Here is an 18,545-nt window from a genome sequence, read left to right on the forward strand (position 1 = left end):
CCTTTGGGCTGCAGTGTAGCGACAGCTGATGGCACCACGATGCCCTCGTCATGTGTGCTCCACACAGCCCATCTTGTGCCATGGGAGGTGACACGTGGCAAAACTGCAGGCAGGGAGGGAGGGGAAAGGCACTGCTCCTTCTGCTGCCAGTCACATAAATGCCCATTTCCCTTCTATGCTTTTAAGCATGTCTCAGTTCCATGAGTAATAAGCTGTCAGGGAATGACGTGCAGACAACTAGCATTGAAAAACTTCTGTGTAGGAGCCAGCCCAATAATTACTTGATATGTTTTATGTGAAACTTCTGGAATAATTTTTTACAAAACCACTTAGAGATATTGTATCTGGTCTGTGTACCTCAGAGATGCTCTGATGAGCTTATCTTTACAGTTTTGTCAGTTAGCCTGCTCATTTGTGATCAGTCATTGCAAATGTCATAGTAAAGCTCTGATTTTGAAGGGAAAAAGCAGGTAAATGAAGAACAAAACCCCACCTAATTGTCTCAGAATAAGGAATAACCAACTTCAAGATATAAGGCCATGAGTAAGTCTCATCTAGATCAAAGCTGCCCTAGAGCCCATGGCAACAAGGATGATGGGAGAAGAGCTGAAACAATTCTGCTTTCTGTGCCCTTTCCTCGTGGCACAGGCTCGAGGCTGGGCCCACCACCAGTTTTGCTGTCCAGAGGCTCCAACCATAATTGCATCAGCCTTACTCGCAAGAACAGTGGGACACAAACAAGTTTCTTGGAGAAGATGCTCTTCCTTGTTGGTTTAATGTTGCAATTTCAGCTTACAGTTTGTTCTGTGGTACATACTCTTAGCACTTGACAAAACTAATTCATTTTTGTTCTTTTCCTCAATGAAACAGCACACTGATCACTTTCCTTCATGTTTCTTGTTGAAATACTCATTTTGCAAGAAGTCTAGAAGCAGGAATAGAGCAAAGCTTTGTAAAACATTATATGGTTTGGGTTTGTTACTTTTTTGAATAGGGAAGAGGTTGAGCCAAACTAATGCAGTTTGTACTTTGAAGTCCTAATGAGTGATGATTAAAGGATAAGTTTGATCTATGCAGCTCCTGGAACTGCATCTGCTAGTGCCTGAGGATGGACTGCAAGTGAACCAAGAGGGATGAGCTTCTGCAATGCAGAGCCCACCGAGCACTGTTTGGAACAGATGAAGGGTGACAAAAATGATGCTGGCTGCTGCATCCTCCTGCTTCTCAATATCCCTCCCCGCAGCAGCCCATCACGCATCGTGCAAACAAGGGAAGAAATGGACTCGGCCCCAGAGCCATGGGGAGCACTTGGTTTATCACCCTTTGCCTCTCAACAAGACTGTTTAGTAGCAGGGAAGAAAGGACACTCTCCAGGGATGGCCAGCACAGGCTGGGGATTTATCATTTCACGTCCCTGCACTGCAATTCTGGCTACACATGCAAGGGCCAGTTCCTCCTCAGTACAAAGCAAATGACTTCAGGAAATTACATCAGGACTAGCATTTAAAATACAGAAAATACACAATAATATATTTGAATAGTATGCACTTTGACCAAAATGACATTTAGGGAAGGAAAAAAAAAAAAAAAAAAAAAAAAAAGAGGTAAGTGACCATCTGCTCCCAAGCTTGTTTCTACTGCGTAAAGAATGTCAAGGGTCTTTTTTTACTTTTCCGGAAGCAAACAAATGGTTTATTCAGCAGGGATCATGGCTATAGCCCAAGACAATCAGCCAAGTGTGGGTTCAGAGAAAAAATGACTTTTCAGCTCTAACCCCAGACCCTCCTTTCCATTTTTTTTTCCCAGCTCATTAAGTTTGCATTAACAAAACATGACCATTCAAAGGCAGGAAGGCTATTCAAAGCATTTGTATTCTTAAATGCCTCCAACAGTGAAAGACAAACACTTTACTTGTATTATCAGATGATTGAGTTTGCTTTTCCATGTATATAAATTATATTACTTATACAAACACACACAGAGGACATGGATCACTCACATCAGGGCTGCAGGTTCAAACCCTTAAGGTCCGAGCTGAGCACAGCACTTAAAGATATAGTCAGCTTTAAAGCATGTAGTTACCGGGGTTTGTGGGATCAGAGTTCAACTGTTTCTATTAAAATTATCTTTGTCCAGCTGGAGGCATCTGTGATGTGGATGGGGAGGAGGGGAGAGATCATTGTTTGTGCTGCTGTGCACCCCATCTAACCTAACCCAAAAGCACAACCAAGGTGTTTTGCAGACACACTCCAGCCTCCCTGGTAACTCAATAAACCCCACTGCACCCCCTCCTTTCTCCTCAGCAGCTTGGCTGCAGCAGGAAAGGGGAGCTGGCAGATACGGGTTTCTTGTAGTACTTAATAGGGCGTGCTCACGTTTCAAAGCTGAGGAAACTGCAGGCGCTATGAGGCACATAAAGGTGGGTGCCAAGTACCTCCAGAGCCACTCTGCTGCCCATCTAATTCCTTGCCTGTCCCCTGTAAGCAGCCCCCAGCAGCCTACCCAGTGCAGCTGCAGCACTGGGGGACACACCAAAGGTGCTCGTGTCTCCGACTGTTTCCCGGTTCTTTGCGGTGGCTGCAAACACAGAGTCCCAGAAGGTGTCGTCTGTGCTAACCCGCTGAAGCAGATCAGCTACCTGAGGATCCTTGGTCTGCAGCAAAGAAATGTGCTGGGCTGCACTGTGGCGGCTCTGGTATGCCCTGTATCAGGTAACTCGGTATAATTATAGTAATATAAATAATAAATAGGAGTCCCTCCTATGGGTGCAGTGTCAGCACTAGAGCACGTTCCCTTTCTCCTGTGGAAAGCACTAGCTACTAATACTCAGAGGATATATACACTTTAGGAGAGTGATACCTCAGAAGCAATTCAGTCATTGCCACTAGCAAAAATCTGGTTTGCTTTAGAAGGAATCTATTTTGCAGATGCAAAACAAATAATGGCATGGCTACTGCAAGCTCCTCCCTGAAATCCCTATTGTGTTTCACTTTGCTTTAAATTGTCTTCATTTATTTACCTTGGGGCTGAACTGGAGCACAAACATAAGAAAATTCAGCTTCAGATGGAAAATATTTGAGAAAGCTGGGACCAAATGGAAGTGCGAAGTTAGCATGAGGAGGTGAGAGCAGAACTTCAACCTTTGGTTTCCAGTAGGTCTGAGGTCACTTTATTCAGAGAGCAGCACCTCATGCACACTTGCCAGGTTTTTGCACATCTTCAAGAAAGGTAACAGTGGGACTCAGTTTATACTGATTTTTAGGGTGGTTTTTTTTTTTTAATTTTTTAAAAATTTTTCTTTGTTAGCATTGCATTTCAAAATAGCTTCTAGCTAAATTTTGAAATAAAGATGTGTGTCTGGTTTTTTTCTACAACTTTTTCCACCTCCCCTCAACTAATAGGAGTCTCTCATGACAGTGTAGCAGGGAGACTGTACTGCAAATATGCCAGTTTAAATTAACAGCACATTCAGCAGAATGAAGCGCTGTAATATTGTTGTTCATACTATAGCTAGATTGATGGAGCCCAGCCAAGATTGTGTTCATTTAACACTGGGAAGCCTATACAGGAGGAGAATCCCTGTCTAGGTGAGATTGGGAGATGTTGAAACCTGTAAAAAAGCCTCATAAAACTGCCATGGCCTTCCTGGGGTGACTGTCAGAGCTACAGGAGAACCAGGAACAGAGCAACAGTGTCCCATGTCCTAACATTTGCTGGGTCATCCACTGTTCACTTTGCCCCAAGGCAGCATTTCTTACTGCATTGAATTTTGATACAGTATTTTTCAGTCCATGTCTCAGTCTGTATTAAATTTTGGTAAGTATTTATTTTGACAAATTTTCTAACCACCAAACAGAATTTATTCATTGACAAGAAACTTTGAACTGTAACAGCAAATGGTTATTGCAGTGTTTATGATAACCTTTTATGCTAAAAATAACTTTTGTAAACAAGCTTTGATTAATTCTCACTGTCAGGATGTGCACTGTTCCCAAGTTTAAGAACACTTTTTCCGTAGATGCTTGCTCATTTCCTTCAGTCTAACCTCTTGGAACAAGTCTGAAGGCTCAAAAATCAGGCTGCTCCTTACAAGAAATAACTGCGCAGGTATAAACAACCTCCTAGCAAACAGCCTATAACTCCTCTCAACACCTTTGATCTGACTCAAAAGGGTCTTTTTGGTCTGTTCAGAGGTAGACAATGATAAAATGTGTTTCTACTGGAGGTCACATCCTCACCTGCACAGAATTTTCCTGGCTTTGTCTCTTGTCCTGGTTCCTGTAAGTACCAGTAAGTTGCTTACATGTTGTGCATAACAGATACCAAGCTACAGCTGCCACTCCAGAGGAGGGTTGTAAAAACTGCCTGATGCCAGCAGGCAAAAGTTAGGGAAGATCTAACAGCAGCTTCATCCTGCATCAGAGAGAGCAGCTTTGAGACAGACTTGTCTCTTCCTGGTTTCTTGTTTTCCATCAAAGGAGAGTGACTGATTTTTTTCCCCCTTTTTTTCTGTCTTGACAGGGCAGTACATCCTGTTCAAGGGGATATTTTCAATGTGTTCAATAAAAGCTTTCAATTTAGATACATCAAGAAAAAGCTACTCTTAAACTTGAAGCTTCCTGAAGGGCTCTTATCTCCAAGTGCACAAGCAATCTTGGATAAAGAAAACACTTATGTTAGTGTTGTTTTGATTGCAGAGTTTGTATCTAGCCAAATCATTCAGATGCTGCTCCCAGGAACTTGCTGGAGTCCTGCAGCCATCAGTGTTGAATGGTGGGAATACAGCACCCCATCAGACCAGGCTTTGAGTCCCATAGGACCTTTGGGTGCACCTTCCCTGAAAAGGGACATCACTTCAAGCAGCTGAAGCATTCAGCACCCAGCTCACTCTCATTCCTAGCAGCATGGTTGGCATAAAACTATTTTTCCAATTTAATAAAAGCAACCAAGTAGACATGCTATTTTTAAAGCACTGTTTTATGCCACAATGGTCTGACATTAGATGCAGCTTGTCCAGACATTCAAAAACAATGCCCACATCATTTCTCCCTACAGTCTGTCCTCTCCCTTAAAAGCCCAGAGAAAAGCTATTTTTTCCCCTTCTGCTCCCTGCTGGCTTTCCGGCTCTGTTGTCTCCCTCCCTTGAAACAACTTCACACTGGCTTCCTTGTGGCCTCCCTTCTCCCAAACAACTTCCTGTCTGCATCCCTGTTCCCTCCCCATTTCTGCTGCTGTCTGCCTACACAAGAGCAACTCCCAGCCAGTTTCCTTTGCTGGATTTCTGCACAGAAAAGACACCCAGGTGACCACACAACAGGATGGGATTAAGGCAAGCCAATAAAATTGTGTTGGCCTGATTAGCCTGATTAAAAAGTCTGTAGTCCCGGCACAGAGAAACTCACCGTACTAAAGAGTTCTGGTTCCTGTAACACCTTTAGCATCAGCATGCTTCAAATAAACACTTAAAGTTATTGGCACTGCACATACAGGCTTCCTAAAATGGATTCTCCTCCTCATATTCAGACAAAAAGAGAATATTCTGAGGCAGCCACAGCAACTATCACAATGCTAGCTGTTAACCAAGGCAGCCATTCTTAAGCAAAAGGTATTATTTCTCTTTTGCCATCTATTAGCTCCCCCAAAAGCATTAGCCTTACTTACTAGCTATACTAGAAAATAACATGGAAAGAGTACTGCTAACAGTTTTTCTGAGTAAACTAAAGGACATAAGATCCCAACTCCAAAAGCTCTACTACTGATAAGCATCAGAATGCCTATTTTCAGCAGCAACTTTACGGGATCAAAACCTTTACTTGAAATGAACAAAGATCAGGTCTAAATTTATCCCAAACATTTGAATGTGACAATGGCAAAAATGTACTATGCCAACAGAATTAGGAGACATCTTGAAAAATATTTAAGATGATCATAATTAAATATTTCTACTTAGCATTCCAATTATACTGTGTACTGTTCTGTGCACAACATGGAAACAGTATTATAAAGCTATTGTTTCAGTTTGCTTCCTGTGATACTAATCTCAATCAGGCCGTCAGACGAACAGCCTGCATTTCTAAATGTTAAAGGCTTCCTCTCCAACATTCCCACACAGAATTGCCTACTGTGAAAATCAAAGGGAAACGTGTTACTAAGTAAAGCAGCAACTTTTATAAAGCAAAACCTGGTATTTTTTACCCTTTTGAACTCTGAGATATACAACCAGCTATTTCCTATTATGATAGGATACAAGGGCCAAGCTCGGGCCCTGCAACGCCTGCAGGAGACGTGCACTCTGCAATCCAGAAGTCGGGATTTTTCAAGGCACGTAGCGGGAGAGCTTTCAATGAGGGCTCAGATTCAGAGGCTCTGCCATTCACCTGCTGGAAGAATGTGGGCATAGATTTCCCTAGGTCTTGGCTTCCCAACAGATAAATGATCACTATGCAGACACAGCTAACAAAACAGCCCAAGTTACACAAGTGAAAAGCCCTATTCCAACTCAGGGAATAATAGGAAAGGGCATGAGACACTCAAAGCCAGTGGAGCGAGACTCACAAGTTGCCTACAGCCATCTCCAAAATCCCACCTGGAGCATCAGCTTGCAGAAAGATGAGGGTACAGTCCTGGGAAAGGCCTTGTTCTCTGTGCTTCAGGCAAAATTGCCTTGAAACAGAGAGATGTGTGATGTGTTTGAGAATCATGCCCACAAACAGTAATACAAAATAAAATATGGTGTGCTAGTAGGTTTTGATAGACGAAATTAGAAACAAGAAACATACTCTCACTTAACTCCAGTTTACAGTAGGTGTCCAGCCCAAATAATCAAAACCATTTCAATAAAGACAACATAAAGCAAAGAGGGAATTTGCAGGCTGAGGTGGGCATTTGCTTCTCATGCACTTTCACCTCCCCATTTCCCAGTTCATCCATCAAGAGATGACAGTGTCCCCCATGCTCCCTGTCAGTCAAATCAGACTTCTCAAATGCAACAGGAAATTTATGGTCAAATTCCAAGCTGCTGAACATGCACATGAAACCTTTGCTGCAGCTTTGCTTGGGGCTCAGAAAGGGTCCAAAGCAGAAGCAAGAACAGAACCAGCACAAACATCGCCCAAGCCCATTATCCATCTTGCTTCACACTTGTCAAAACAGGATGAGCAGCAAACCTCTTGATCCGTGAGCCTCCAGCTGCATCAAAACCTACCACTCTGAATTACATTGGATGGCCTTCTAGTGAAAGCCAGTGTCCTTATAAAGACTGACATTATTCAGAAGTCCACAAAGACAGGAAATTTAATTTATATGTTAGCTGTACTCAGAATAGTAGATGAGCAGCAGGCAAGGTTTTCTGACTTGATTCTTTAATTTTAACGTATTTTCATTATCAGAAAATAATACCCAAATCTTCCAGAAAATATGTCCTTTTACAGTTCCTTAAGTTCAGTTCCTCAGAATATAAGTATGTAAGATTTTGAAACCCTTACCTGCGCCTCTGGTGTCTAAAGATGCAGCCACGGACAAATCTGCATTTAACTAACAACACAAATTTTCATGAGAGGACTTACTCCAAATTAATATTTAGACTGAGGAAGTGAGGCCATCAGATTAAAGGCTAAGCAAATAACTAATACAAAGAAAGCATGAAATATTAGAGCACAGCCTGTCGCTTCTGTAAGATTTTATGTCCAGATTCTTTTCTGCTGCTGGGTACTGGTGGTACTTGAAGAAAATTTAAATTATCTACATGAATCACATTGTTTTTCAAACACTGTCACAGAAATACCACTCAGATATATCATATCTTTACGTGTATGTATGAATATTATACATGTGTACTGAATTGTTATCAAATCTCATCAAATAATGAGTCTAAGCCTTAGCACTATAGAACCATCAAAACAAATGTTTTAATCAGTAGATTCTTTCCTCACTGAGGAATGTAAATTCATTTGAAAAGTTCACTTTAGTCTTAGCAGGTAAGCAAAGGTATTTTTCTGATGATGACTGCATCCGACTATTTCATGTCAATTTTCACAGGCACGCACATTACTTATATTATCGGTTACAGCCTTTCAGAAGTTTACTTTTCCTATGCTGTGTCAGTCTCTAGTTCATGCCATATAAATATTTGAAGAGCTGAGGCTGTGTTTTTATGAGAAAGTTACTAACAAACTGGCTTTGTTTAAGAACATTTACCTATTTACGCAACTTCAAGTATTAGTTACATGACAAAATCAGAGATGATTTCCAAACACTGTTCAGCAAATAAACTTCTCTTTCACAGAAGTACACGATAAAATCACATTCTATAAGCTAAGATGAAAATACCTACATTTTATACAGCAGGCTTCAGCAAAAGCCAAAAGTGCTACAAGAAATTACAGAGCACACAGAAGCAGAATTAAATTTGCGATATCTTTCAGACTAACCAAATCCAACCACAAAATGGGACGCTTCCTAATAACATTTATTAAAGTAATTGCTCTCGTATGACTCAACTTTTCTGAGGAGAGGAAGTGCAGTTGTGACCTTATTGGGAGTCCTGCCATTAATGAAGGAAAAGACAAAATTTTGGGTTTACCATTCACAAACAACGCAGGCATTGTTGTGTTAATGTATTCTCAACACTTGTAGGTCACCGTGTGAAAGTTCTGGAAGCATCAGTTATTTTCATTGATCTTACAGGCTACTCAAGCCATATATTTCCATCAAAGTGCTTATTCAAATATAGGGGCAAAATAAGAATATTCCTAATTTTACCAGTTTTCACAGGCTATAAATATTATGCTTGTTTGCATTTCCTACTAGTCCAACGTGAGCAAGGCTCTGATTGTGTAGAATCCATTCACATCAAGTATTTAGAAGTTGTTTTAGCTATCTTAGTGTAGCTAGTTTTAAACAACCTACCATTTAAACAACCTACTCATTGCCAGTGGATAGCACGATTACTCCTTTCAAACAAAGTATTGGACCTTCAGAGCGTCCCAGCTGCTGTTTGAATGTGCAGGCACAAACACGCTTGCCACGCCAAATCAAAAGTTATTTGTTTCAGCATGGAAGCTTAAGGCATGCATTTGAATTCTGATAAAACTCTTAAAAGCTCAAAGTCTCATAACCGAGATTAATAAACCACATTCAAGAGTTCTCAGAGGGTTTTTAGAGATGCAAAAAAACCTGCACTAATTGTTATTGTGGTAACCCTCTAGTCAGAGAAGAGCATGCATAATCTTGCCAAGCTGCCATCAGCCAGCCTGACAACTGACTTCTTTTAGCCAGATCTTACCTGAAGACAAAAGCTTATGAGTCCGTAGGAAACTGATTGCCAGGCGCATTATGGAGGCCTTATCCAGGTGGGAACTGATGTTGTGGGGCAGGGGCAGCTCGTGTGCCAGTTCATAGAAAACCTCAGTCTCTTTGCTTCTTCTGCATCTTGCTGCATCTCTTGATTTCTCCTTCCTCCGTTCAGAACTGCTCCTGACAGGTAAAGAAAAGAAAGGAAAAAGCATTTCTTGAAATGCAGTTCACAACTTGAGAGGCATTTACAAGAGTGTATCTTCTCAGTAATGAGAAGATACCATTCTGTCAAGTGTTTGAAATCAATTGGCCAGACTTTAATACCCATTTGTGCCCTTTAAATGGGAATTAGGAGATGACTGCCACAGCTGGAAAGGGCTCTGATTGTACATGGGTCAGCCTTTGAACACCCTGAATCCCCATGCAATGTAACAGGATTGAGATCTGCCTTAGGCAGGAAATTCAAAATGAAATTGTAAAATATTATTTCTGGGATTCAGGATGCATTAAAAATAATTTTTTTGTTTGTTCAATCTAAATTTACTTACTCTGGGATGAGGTGGTAGTCCATTTTAAAGTTAGAATAATTACAGTGAATACGGCTGTGTCATAGATACAACAATGTTGTGAAGTTTCAATGGCTGCACTCCACATTAAAATAAAAGTAGTAGTAGAGTATCGAATTGTGTTAGTCTATAGAACTGTCTCAGCTCTTAATCCAAAACTCGTCCAGAAAGCCATCTTTCCTTGACCATGAAGGGTACAAAGAGGAAAATGCTGTTGCTTGCAAGATAGCCCTTCTTTGGAGAAGCTGTTCTAATAAATCACCATCTCTCCATTGTCTATGAAAATAGATCCTTTCGTGAGTAAAATAACATGACCAATAGAGCCAACCTCCTTCAAACTCCACAGAGAACAGAAGAGCAGGAAATAACAAAGGGGAAGACATTTTATGAAGCAAGTATGCAAAATTAAGCCACCAAGGGACATAAAGCTAAATTTAACATGTGAGAAACGCAAGGAATACATTTATAATGGTTCTGGGATAGAGCATTTTAAGAGCGAACTCTACTGACTCTAACGTTCTTTAATGAAGTACAATTCTTATTTCAGAACATGAAGCATCTGAATCCATTTAAAACCATGAGCCTTTTCAACCCCACGTAGCTCTGCTGATACTACAAGTTCCTACACTTGCATGAGTTGAGGTTTCGCAGTTGAGGATTGCAGTCACACCAACACAAAATACATTTCTTTTCAGGCTGACTCCTGCAACAGTCCACCAGTGCCACCTGAATGAGCACAGAACAGGGTGCTAAGTAGAATGTTTCCACTGTTTTTGCTGTTTTGGCTGCACATTCACTTCTAGAATCACCAGCAGCACCTCTCTCCATTCGCGAGGCTCCCAAAAATGAAGCAGCTTTTAACTTGTTTTTTCCAACATCAATATAAAATAATGAGCCTGTAAACTAAAAATGGATCCACCAAAAAACCCCACCCTATCAAAACAAAGTTTCAATAAATATATTCTGTTGCACGAAGATTATGAGGAAAACAAGTATTAATCCCATTACTTAATTCTAGAAACTGTTTCAATCATGATTGGTCTCATGCAAAACTGCCTAAAATAGAAAAAGAGTATTAATACATAGCAGAGTATTTTAAAGAAGATTACTGTTTCTGGAAGACCTAGACAGTCTGCAAAAGCTTCTTGCACTGAAACCACAGGAGGCTTCATAAATTAATAAGAAGGAAAAGTAGCCATGATGCACATTAAATGCCAAGAGTAAAGTCACAGCGAGGTGTTTGCTGGGGCTCAACAAGGCTGGACACTCAATATCATCACTCAGAGCAGGAGGGGGCTCACAACACATCAGTAGAGCCCTTGTCCTGCAAAACACATGAAGTTGGGCACATATGTGGGATCAGACAGGTGCTCACTAGTGGGTGTGCTAACAGGGCAAGGGGCTCAAATCCTTACAGTATCTTCTCAAGATCTATGATCAGCCCTCAGCAAACTTCTTTCACAATTATTTTGCCCAAGGTGAATGTTTTATAACATCGTCTGTGTTACAGGAAGCATGTGCTGGAGGAGACCTGCACACATTTCAGTATATAATGGCAGGATCCAACTTCAATAATTACTTCAAGGGGTCTCGCTGAAGCGAGCACCAACCCACCTAAGTTTGAATCTAAAGGATCAGATATTCACAAGGTTACACTAACATTACTTTTCTCCTGGCCAAGTAAGAGTCATACTACGTCCATGTGGAAAAAAAAGTCCCTTCTTACAACTATCTGAGAAGATACTACAGAAAATGCCCCATGTTCTCCTGGGGCAGGTGCTAGGTACAGGAGAGTCATGTAAAATACTTACACTGATGGTACTTTCAGAAACATGTCTTGCTCTCTAAAGAAAAATGTGCCTACCCTGTGCCTATACAGATGATGGACCAGGAACAAATCTTCTCAGTTTGTAATTATACCAAGAAAATAAATGAGTAGAAGCAAAACAAAACCAAACAGAACAAAAACTATGTAGCAGTATTTGTGAGCATTTCCAATTGTTGCTTGAAAAATATAACTTCAACCATAAATGTTTGAGCTCTGTTCTAAATCTAGAGGCCACAATTTTCACATTAGAACCAACTTGGGCAAAACAAGATCCAATCCTTCCTCATTTAAATATGAAACTTTGGGAACCAAGGCCAAAGCCAGGTCGCAATTTATACAGCAAAAACAGGTTGTATAAGACAGGGTCTCTCATGACACCACTCCAGCCACAAAGAAAAATATTTAGTTTTCTAACCTCTGTAAATATAATTTTGAAGTGTGGCTAATGGGACAAGCTGTTTTCAATAACCATGGGTTGCTCAAGGTTTCTAACAATTAACACTATGAGCAGAGAAAGATTTTCTCTCTCTGTGACAGATGCTTTCCCTCAACACTGCTTCTGCTTGTCCTGCTAAGGTCCTCTGCAGAGAGACATCTCCGTTCATTACATACCAGACAAGAGCTTTCTCACATGAAAAAACAAGAGGAGGAATCAGCCTGCCTGTTGCTTTCAAAAGACTTTTTTGCTCATTCACTATCATTTAAAATAAACAAACTACTTGCTTTTTAAGCATTTCTCCCCTTGTGGCTTCCTACGCCTCAATTTTCCTCCCCATCTCCCCTCACACAGCACACCCTTGAGTCATGTTGCTATTGTAGCCAGCCCAGCATAAGTCCACCAAGACCCAAAATGCCCCTGTGCCATTTCCCCACTCAAGACGTCCATCTATGCTTGCTTGCTGTGCCTCCCAGGGATGTCCATGTAAAAGATGGTCATTCCGTGCTTACTTGTCCTGGTTGCAAAAGACTCCCAAAAGTGCAGTTGAGTGACAGAATTCTGCAAAAAGCAGTATTTGTATGATTTTTGTTTGCAGACTGCAGGCCATTAGTAATTCTCTCTGCAGTTACCCCCATGTGATACAGGGGATTAGGATTTCACCCTGGGTGAGGCTGGACCACCCATAGCTGGAGAGTGGCAGTGTGACTGCTCAGCGACCTACCCGACTGAAGGCCAGGAGGAAAGAAAGGCTGACACTGAACCCTCTTCACACATCACCCAGGCAATAGAGAAAAGGCCTGGGCTCTAGCTAATTTATGAATCATTCCCTCCTAGCACATAAACCACCCACTTACGTGGCAGAAAAAGAGCACACACGTGCGTCACTGCTTGGAGACAGCAACGCAAGCAGAAACCTCGCTCACTCTGACAGATTTCTAAAAGCACAGAGGGAAGAGCAGAGAAAGCCACCACGAATGAAGCCACCTGTATGCTGATCCAAAGCCATGGGGTACTGCAGGGCAAGCCTCCTGGGAGCTCCCGGACACTCACTTCTTCAGGAGTCCCAGGATCCGGCAGGATAAGACTCCACTGAGCCGTACATGCACCCTCACACTGCAATCACAGCATAACTGGTCCCAGTAAACCCAGAAAGGAATGAAGAAGGTCAAATTTCTTTTGGAAATGGGGAAGCCAAGCTGAGGAATGGGTCTGGTGACTCCATTCAGGACTTGGCTACATAAAAGGTGGTCAGGAGACTTGAGGAGAAGGAACAGGGAAGTGCCACTTCCCAGTAAGGACTCTCCCAGGGATGCTGGATCTGATGCACTGGTGCTGCACTGCTTATGGGTGTGCAAGCCATTGGGAACAGAAGAGTTCCGGAGGCAGAGGCAGTTCTGTGACACAGAACACAAGTGTGGCACTGTACCCTCAGGACAGCTGTTTACATGATTTCCCACTCCCTCCTGGTGGGTTTAGTTTGCACTCTGAAAATAGAATTTATAGGCCAGTGCACGTGAGAAAAGATCACAAACAACTGGCAACTACTTACACTCCCAGGCAAAGCTTCCAAATTTTTATAAGCAGTTCTGCATGCTTCTTCCCAGAGTCCAAACACCAAACTAGTCCCAAGGGTACAACCATGCCCAGGAACAGAGCACTTCATCCCACTGAGTGAAAACATCCCAGGTGACATAGGAATGCCCTGCATGGATCCCAGGAGCCAGATTCCTATCCCTTTGCTCATGTCCAGCAGGCCCTTGCAACACAGCTTCACCGAAATCAGCAGGAATGCCTCCAGACAAAGGTCTTGCACACCCGGGGTGAAGATCATAATCTGACTTTTTGAAGCCTCTCTTACTGCAGGACTGGAAACTTGAAGGATGGCAACTTATTGGCAAAACATGAAGCTCCACATAACCCATCTGTTTTAAACAATCCTGCAAAACTACTGTGTCACCTTAGGAATTGCCTTCCCAGCGCCCACTGCTGTGACAGCTCTGGGCTCCAGCTGCCAGGAAAATAGCTGAGGCAGCCAGCCTCAGCCAGGAGCTGCAGTGCTGGCACTGCCCTCCTGCAGCATCCTCAGAAGGTAACTGTGACCCAGAGACAGGAAGGATCAGCCCTACAAACAATGGGGCACACAGATCATCCCTGCAAGGAGCTTAGGCACACGGCGTCACTGATCCGGAGTTTGGTTAGGCACCCACACAACCCTCCAGTTCAGCAGCCACGGACTGACCTGAGGTTTCGGTCCTGTTCCCACTGCCTGACTGTATTCGCTCTCTGCAGTTTCAATCCCACCAGCCCTTCATCCCCACCGGTGATCCCTGCCCACCACCTCCACCCATACATCTGCCTGCTCCTTCCCGCAGGCTGTTCCAACCCCTGCAAAGCCCTGGGTACGCACTCAGCTGATGAGGGTGCCAGGCAGTCAGCTTCAGGGGTCCTCCCTCCTGGCAAGGACATTGGTGGTCTCCTCTTAAGCTGATGGAGGGACTTGCCAGGGCAGCAATCTTCTGCTCGGGGTTTCACTGCTCTTCACAAGTCCACGTGGGTCGATACTCAGGTTGTGTACATACACACACACACACGCTTGTTTAAGATTCAGCAGTGCAACAACTGCACTGAATTACACTCCCACTGTGCAGGCTCCAGATCACAGAAGCTTTCAGAGAAACTGAAATGCACACCTTGCAGAAAAATATCTCCTAAGTAACCCGGTAGCCTTCTCTCATACCTACACTCTGTGTGACACATCCAGACAGCACTTTGAATTATGCAGTTCAGACAGACCCGCTTGAGTTTACTTCATGATTTTGGTGACCCTTGGACTTTGCTTCAAACTGCCATGTATGCAAGCTAGTAAAACAACAAGCATATTACTTTATATCCAATGGCTGGTTATTAAATGTTTCTAGCTTCAGCACTTTAAAGGTCAATAATCCACAGTTAATTAAGTTGTCACATGAAATTTCTGTAGCAAATGCTCATTTCGAGTGGTTTAGAGTTAAAGTGTCAAATGCTAACTTGCAGAACAAGAAAAATACATTCTGTGGATGCAAAGATAAGAAAATACTTTACAGTACAGATAAATGAAAGATCAGATGCTTAGCATTAAAGAAAATTCATATTAAAACCTGTAAAAACTCAATAAAAGTATTTTAATAGGCAGTAATACCTTAGATAAAAAAAATATTTATTTCAAACTAGCAAATCCATTTTTTGTTGAGTTTATATTTTGCATTACTTTCTGCTTGGCAAATCCCTAGTTGGTTTGAACCAGAATAATAAAAAAGGAGTTTTGCTGACTGTGAGGCACTCTATAGCTATCTCAGAACCACACCACTTGACTGCCCCAGAGATGAGCTTGCAGACACCAAGCAGCCAGCAGTCATGCTTACTTAGCCTTAAAATTCCTTTAAGAAGTATTTGTAACCATTCTACCTGACAAGCAGTTTATTCTGGATGGCATGCTGTGCTTTTGAAAGCTCCCTCCGTTAAAGTAATAAAAGTGACCATCAGTAAATAAAAAGTGCTAGAAACAGCAATTTACTCACTCCCCAGGAACTCAGGCCAAACTATGAAAGCTGTGAAGGAAACCCAAACACAGTGCCACGCAGATCCCTCCTTATACCTCTGTCCAGTGAAAAGAACTATTTCTAAAGCCTGAGAAGACACCGGATGCCCAGGTTCAGCGCACCAGCAAGAGCAAATGGAAAGGGAAGGACACAGAGTTATTTTCAGCAGGAGGAAAAAATCCAAAACCAGTTTGAAGTATGTGGAGTGCTCATGGAGTGCTGAAGTGCTAAAGCAGCATTACTGCCCACTGGGATACAGTACCCAGTACACAGACAAAACAAACTCAAAGGATGCCAAAATGGGGAATTCGTTAATAAAGGAAATGAGAATTCGAAGGTAACAAGCAAGAAAGGCTACTAACAGAAAGGGCTATTACAAAAATAAGGAAATGAAGTATCTTCCACCCTTCCTTTAAAGCTGCCCTAACTTAAGAGTAACTCACCACCAGCTCCTTGGCTTGTTTGAGGAATTTCTTGTGTTTCTGTACATACTCATTAAATAACAAATCCCTGTTAGTTCAGCAAAGCTCGGCACCTACTGCCATAGCAATATCGATGCAATTCCTTCACCTAAGTTTAAAACCAAAGGCAAGATGATAGGAAAATGAGAAATCTGAGTGTCTCAGGGACACAGGAGGGAGGAGACTACATTAAGAGTGAAGAACTCATTTCCATTCTCATTAGGATGCTTGGCACAACAATAGAGGATTTGGCAACTACAATTACAGTATCAAGAGATGAAGCCTAAATGAATACCAAACTTTTGGTGTCTTTGAGCATATTTATGATTCACTAAGTCCATATCACTCCAAGACCCTCACAGCTGACAGTAACATAGCCAGGAATAGGTTTTCTTTACAGGGGATAAATTTGTATATACTTTAAAGCCACACATAAGACTATAACTTCTTCAGTGTCTGAAGCTCTGATGGTACCTTTATGCATAATAATTAAACTGTACTGGATTTGTATTTTATTTATTTTCATGAACATTCTTGGCACTAATTTCTGAAAACGAACAAACAAACAAAGGTGGTGCTAAGACAAAAAGCATTATACCTATACAGTTTTGCAATGTTTATAGCACTGGCATCTTTTTTATACCACTAACTGTGCTTAATGCAGCTACTGAAAGAAAAACACTTTGCAAGTGCAATTTAAGGTATCGCAGTAAATACTGAAGTTATCACAGCAATTATGTAGCACTTTGGAAGTTCAATGTTGCAAGCCTCACTGAGGCTGCAGGAACACTGACATTTTTTTAAGCATTTAGGTTCACAATATGTCAACAGAGTTTGATAAATTTAATCACAGAAAGCAAAACAATGTCTACAGGATTTATGTTCTTCCATTTTTTCTCTAGTTTTATGAGTACCTTGAACAGAAAGATAAGTATTAGGATTTCGGCAGCCATTAATCTCTTCCTGGATTATTTTACGATGCTGTGAGTGCCAGCCTGTCCCGCAGCTGCCACACCAGCACAAGCCTGGTACCTCAGATGATGTGCCAAATGCTTTGTGTCCGGGGCAAGGCACAGCCCCATGCAACCACCTGAGGCCCACAGCGTGCAGAGAAGATACCAGGCTGCTAATCAGCTGTTAGAGCAGATAGTGGCACTGCCTTTTTTGCCTTTCCAACTCATTGCCAGGGCTAGATGACTTCACTGTGGCTTAGTTTTCAGGAAGTGCAGTGTCTTACTCCAAGTCACTGCATGCTCAGAAAGCACCACTGCTGGTCACAGAGAGGGTCAAAACAGCTCTGGGTCACCTTTTAAAGCTGCTGCAGCCCACATCGAGAACAGGTCAGTGAAACAAGACCTTTATCTCCTCAAATATTACAGACATTTGGAGAGAAACAAGGAAGACAGCATATAGCCAAATCTCAGTGGACTAGCCAATCATGGCAGCCCAGGTCTTCCCTCCCCAGACTGGTTTTGCATTGCTCTGCTCCATCAAGATCATGGATTCCTTCCCTGTGGCAATCAACTCGGACACCAGCCAAGGCAAGCTTCAGAGATAACCTCCAACACTGAAAGAGGCCCAGCACCAAACACTCTAAACAACACAACAGAAATTACTGTTTCAACATGGGCCAAAACTGAACTTGCTTTTAAATCAGCCAGGTTTTTTTTGCTGGTAATAAATGTACCACTCTGCTTTTCTCTCCTGGAATTGCACTGCAGTGTGGGGATAAGGTTGGTTATGACAATGCACAACCCCAGATGTCTATCAATGATTTGTGTTTGAGAGATTACAGATCCTTATCTTGGGGCATTACTTGTAGTAATCAGTCAATTTTGACAGCTAATCTAGAGGTCCATACACATTGTTGCTCAAAGGCTCAGCAGGTATTGCTAAGATCTGTTTTCAGATAACCCAACTATTTACCTACTCTAAAAAACACATACCAAAGGATGTGCTTTATCTCTTCACCAGCGGGTTAAAGCTAAAGGTGAATGAAGTGCAATTCGCAGGCTGGGGGGGGAGGTGGGGAGGTGGGCCCCCAAGTTAAATTCAAAACCAGCCTCATTTTTTGATAGGGCACTGACCACAGCCCCAGCCCATACCAAACCCCAACCACCATTATTTATGAAGATGGTGCAGCTGCAGGTAAACAGGGACAATTTTTCAGTTAAGCTTTATTTCACGCCTAAGGGACAAGCACTGCCACCGCATGACTTCGCTATCAGTGATATGCGTACCGACGCTTCAGCCCCAAACCCACTCAACCGTAAATGGTTCAGAGAGACGCGCAGAGCATTGTTGACAAATCCCAAGTTTTACGATCTAACCCTGTGTTGGGCCTTGGGCAATACCCACCAACATTTGTGGGGCCAAACC

General features: G+C 42.3%; 1 protein-coding gene across 1 annotated transcript in view; it reads right to left on the minus strand.

The window, feature by feature from the left end:
* Positions 1-18,545, minus strand: part of EPAS1 (endothelial PAS domain protein 1) — a 78,547-nt gene that overhangs the window by 26,996 nt on the left and 33,006 nt on the right. Inside the window, exon 2 of the mRNA XM_032102807.1 lies at positions 9,284-9,474. Coding sequence (XP_031958698.1) covers positions 9,284-9,474 — 191 coding nt within the window. The remainder of the gene's footprint in view (positions 1-9,283; positions 9,475-18,545) is intronic.

The sequence above is a fragment of the Corvus moneduloides genome, chromosome 3, assembly GCF_009650955.1.
Source record: "Corvus moneduloides isolate bCorMon1 chromosome 3, bCorMon1.pri, whole genome shotgun sequence".
Lineage (NCBI taxonomy): Eukaryota > Metazoa > Chordata > Aves > Passeriformes > Corvidae > Corvus > Corvus moneduloides.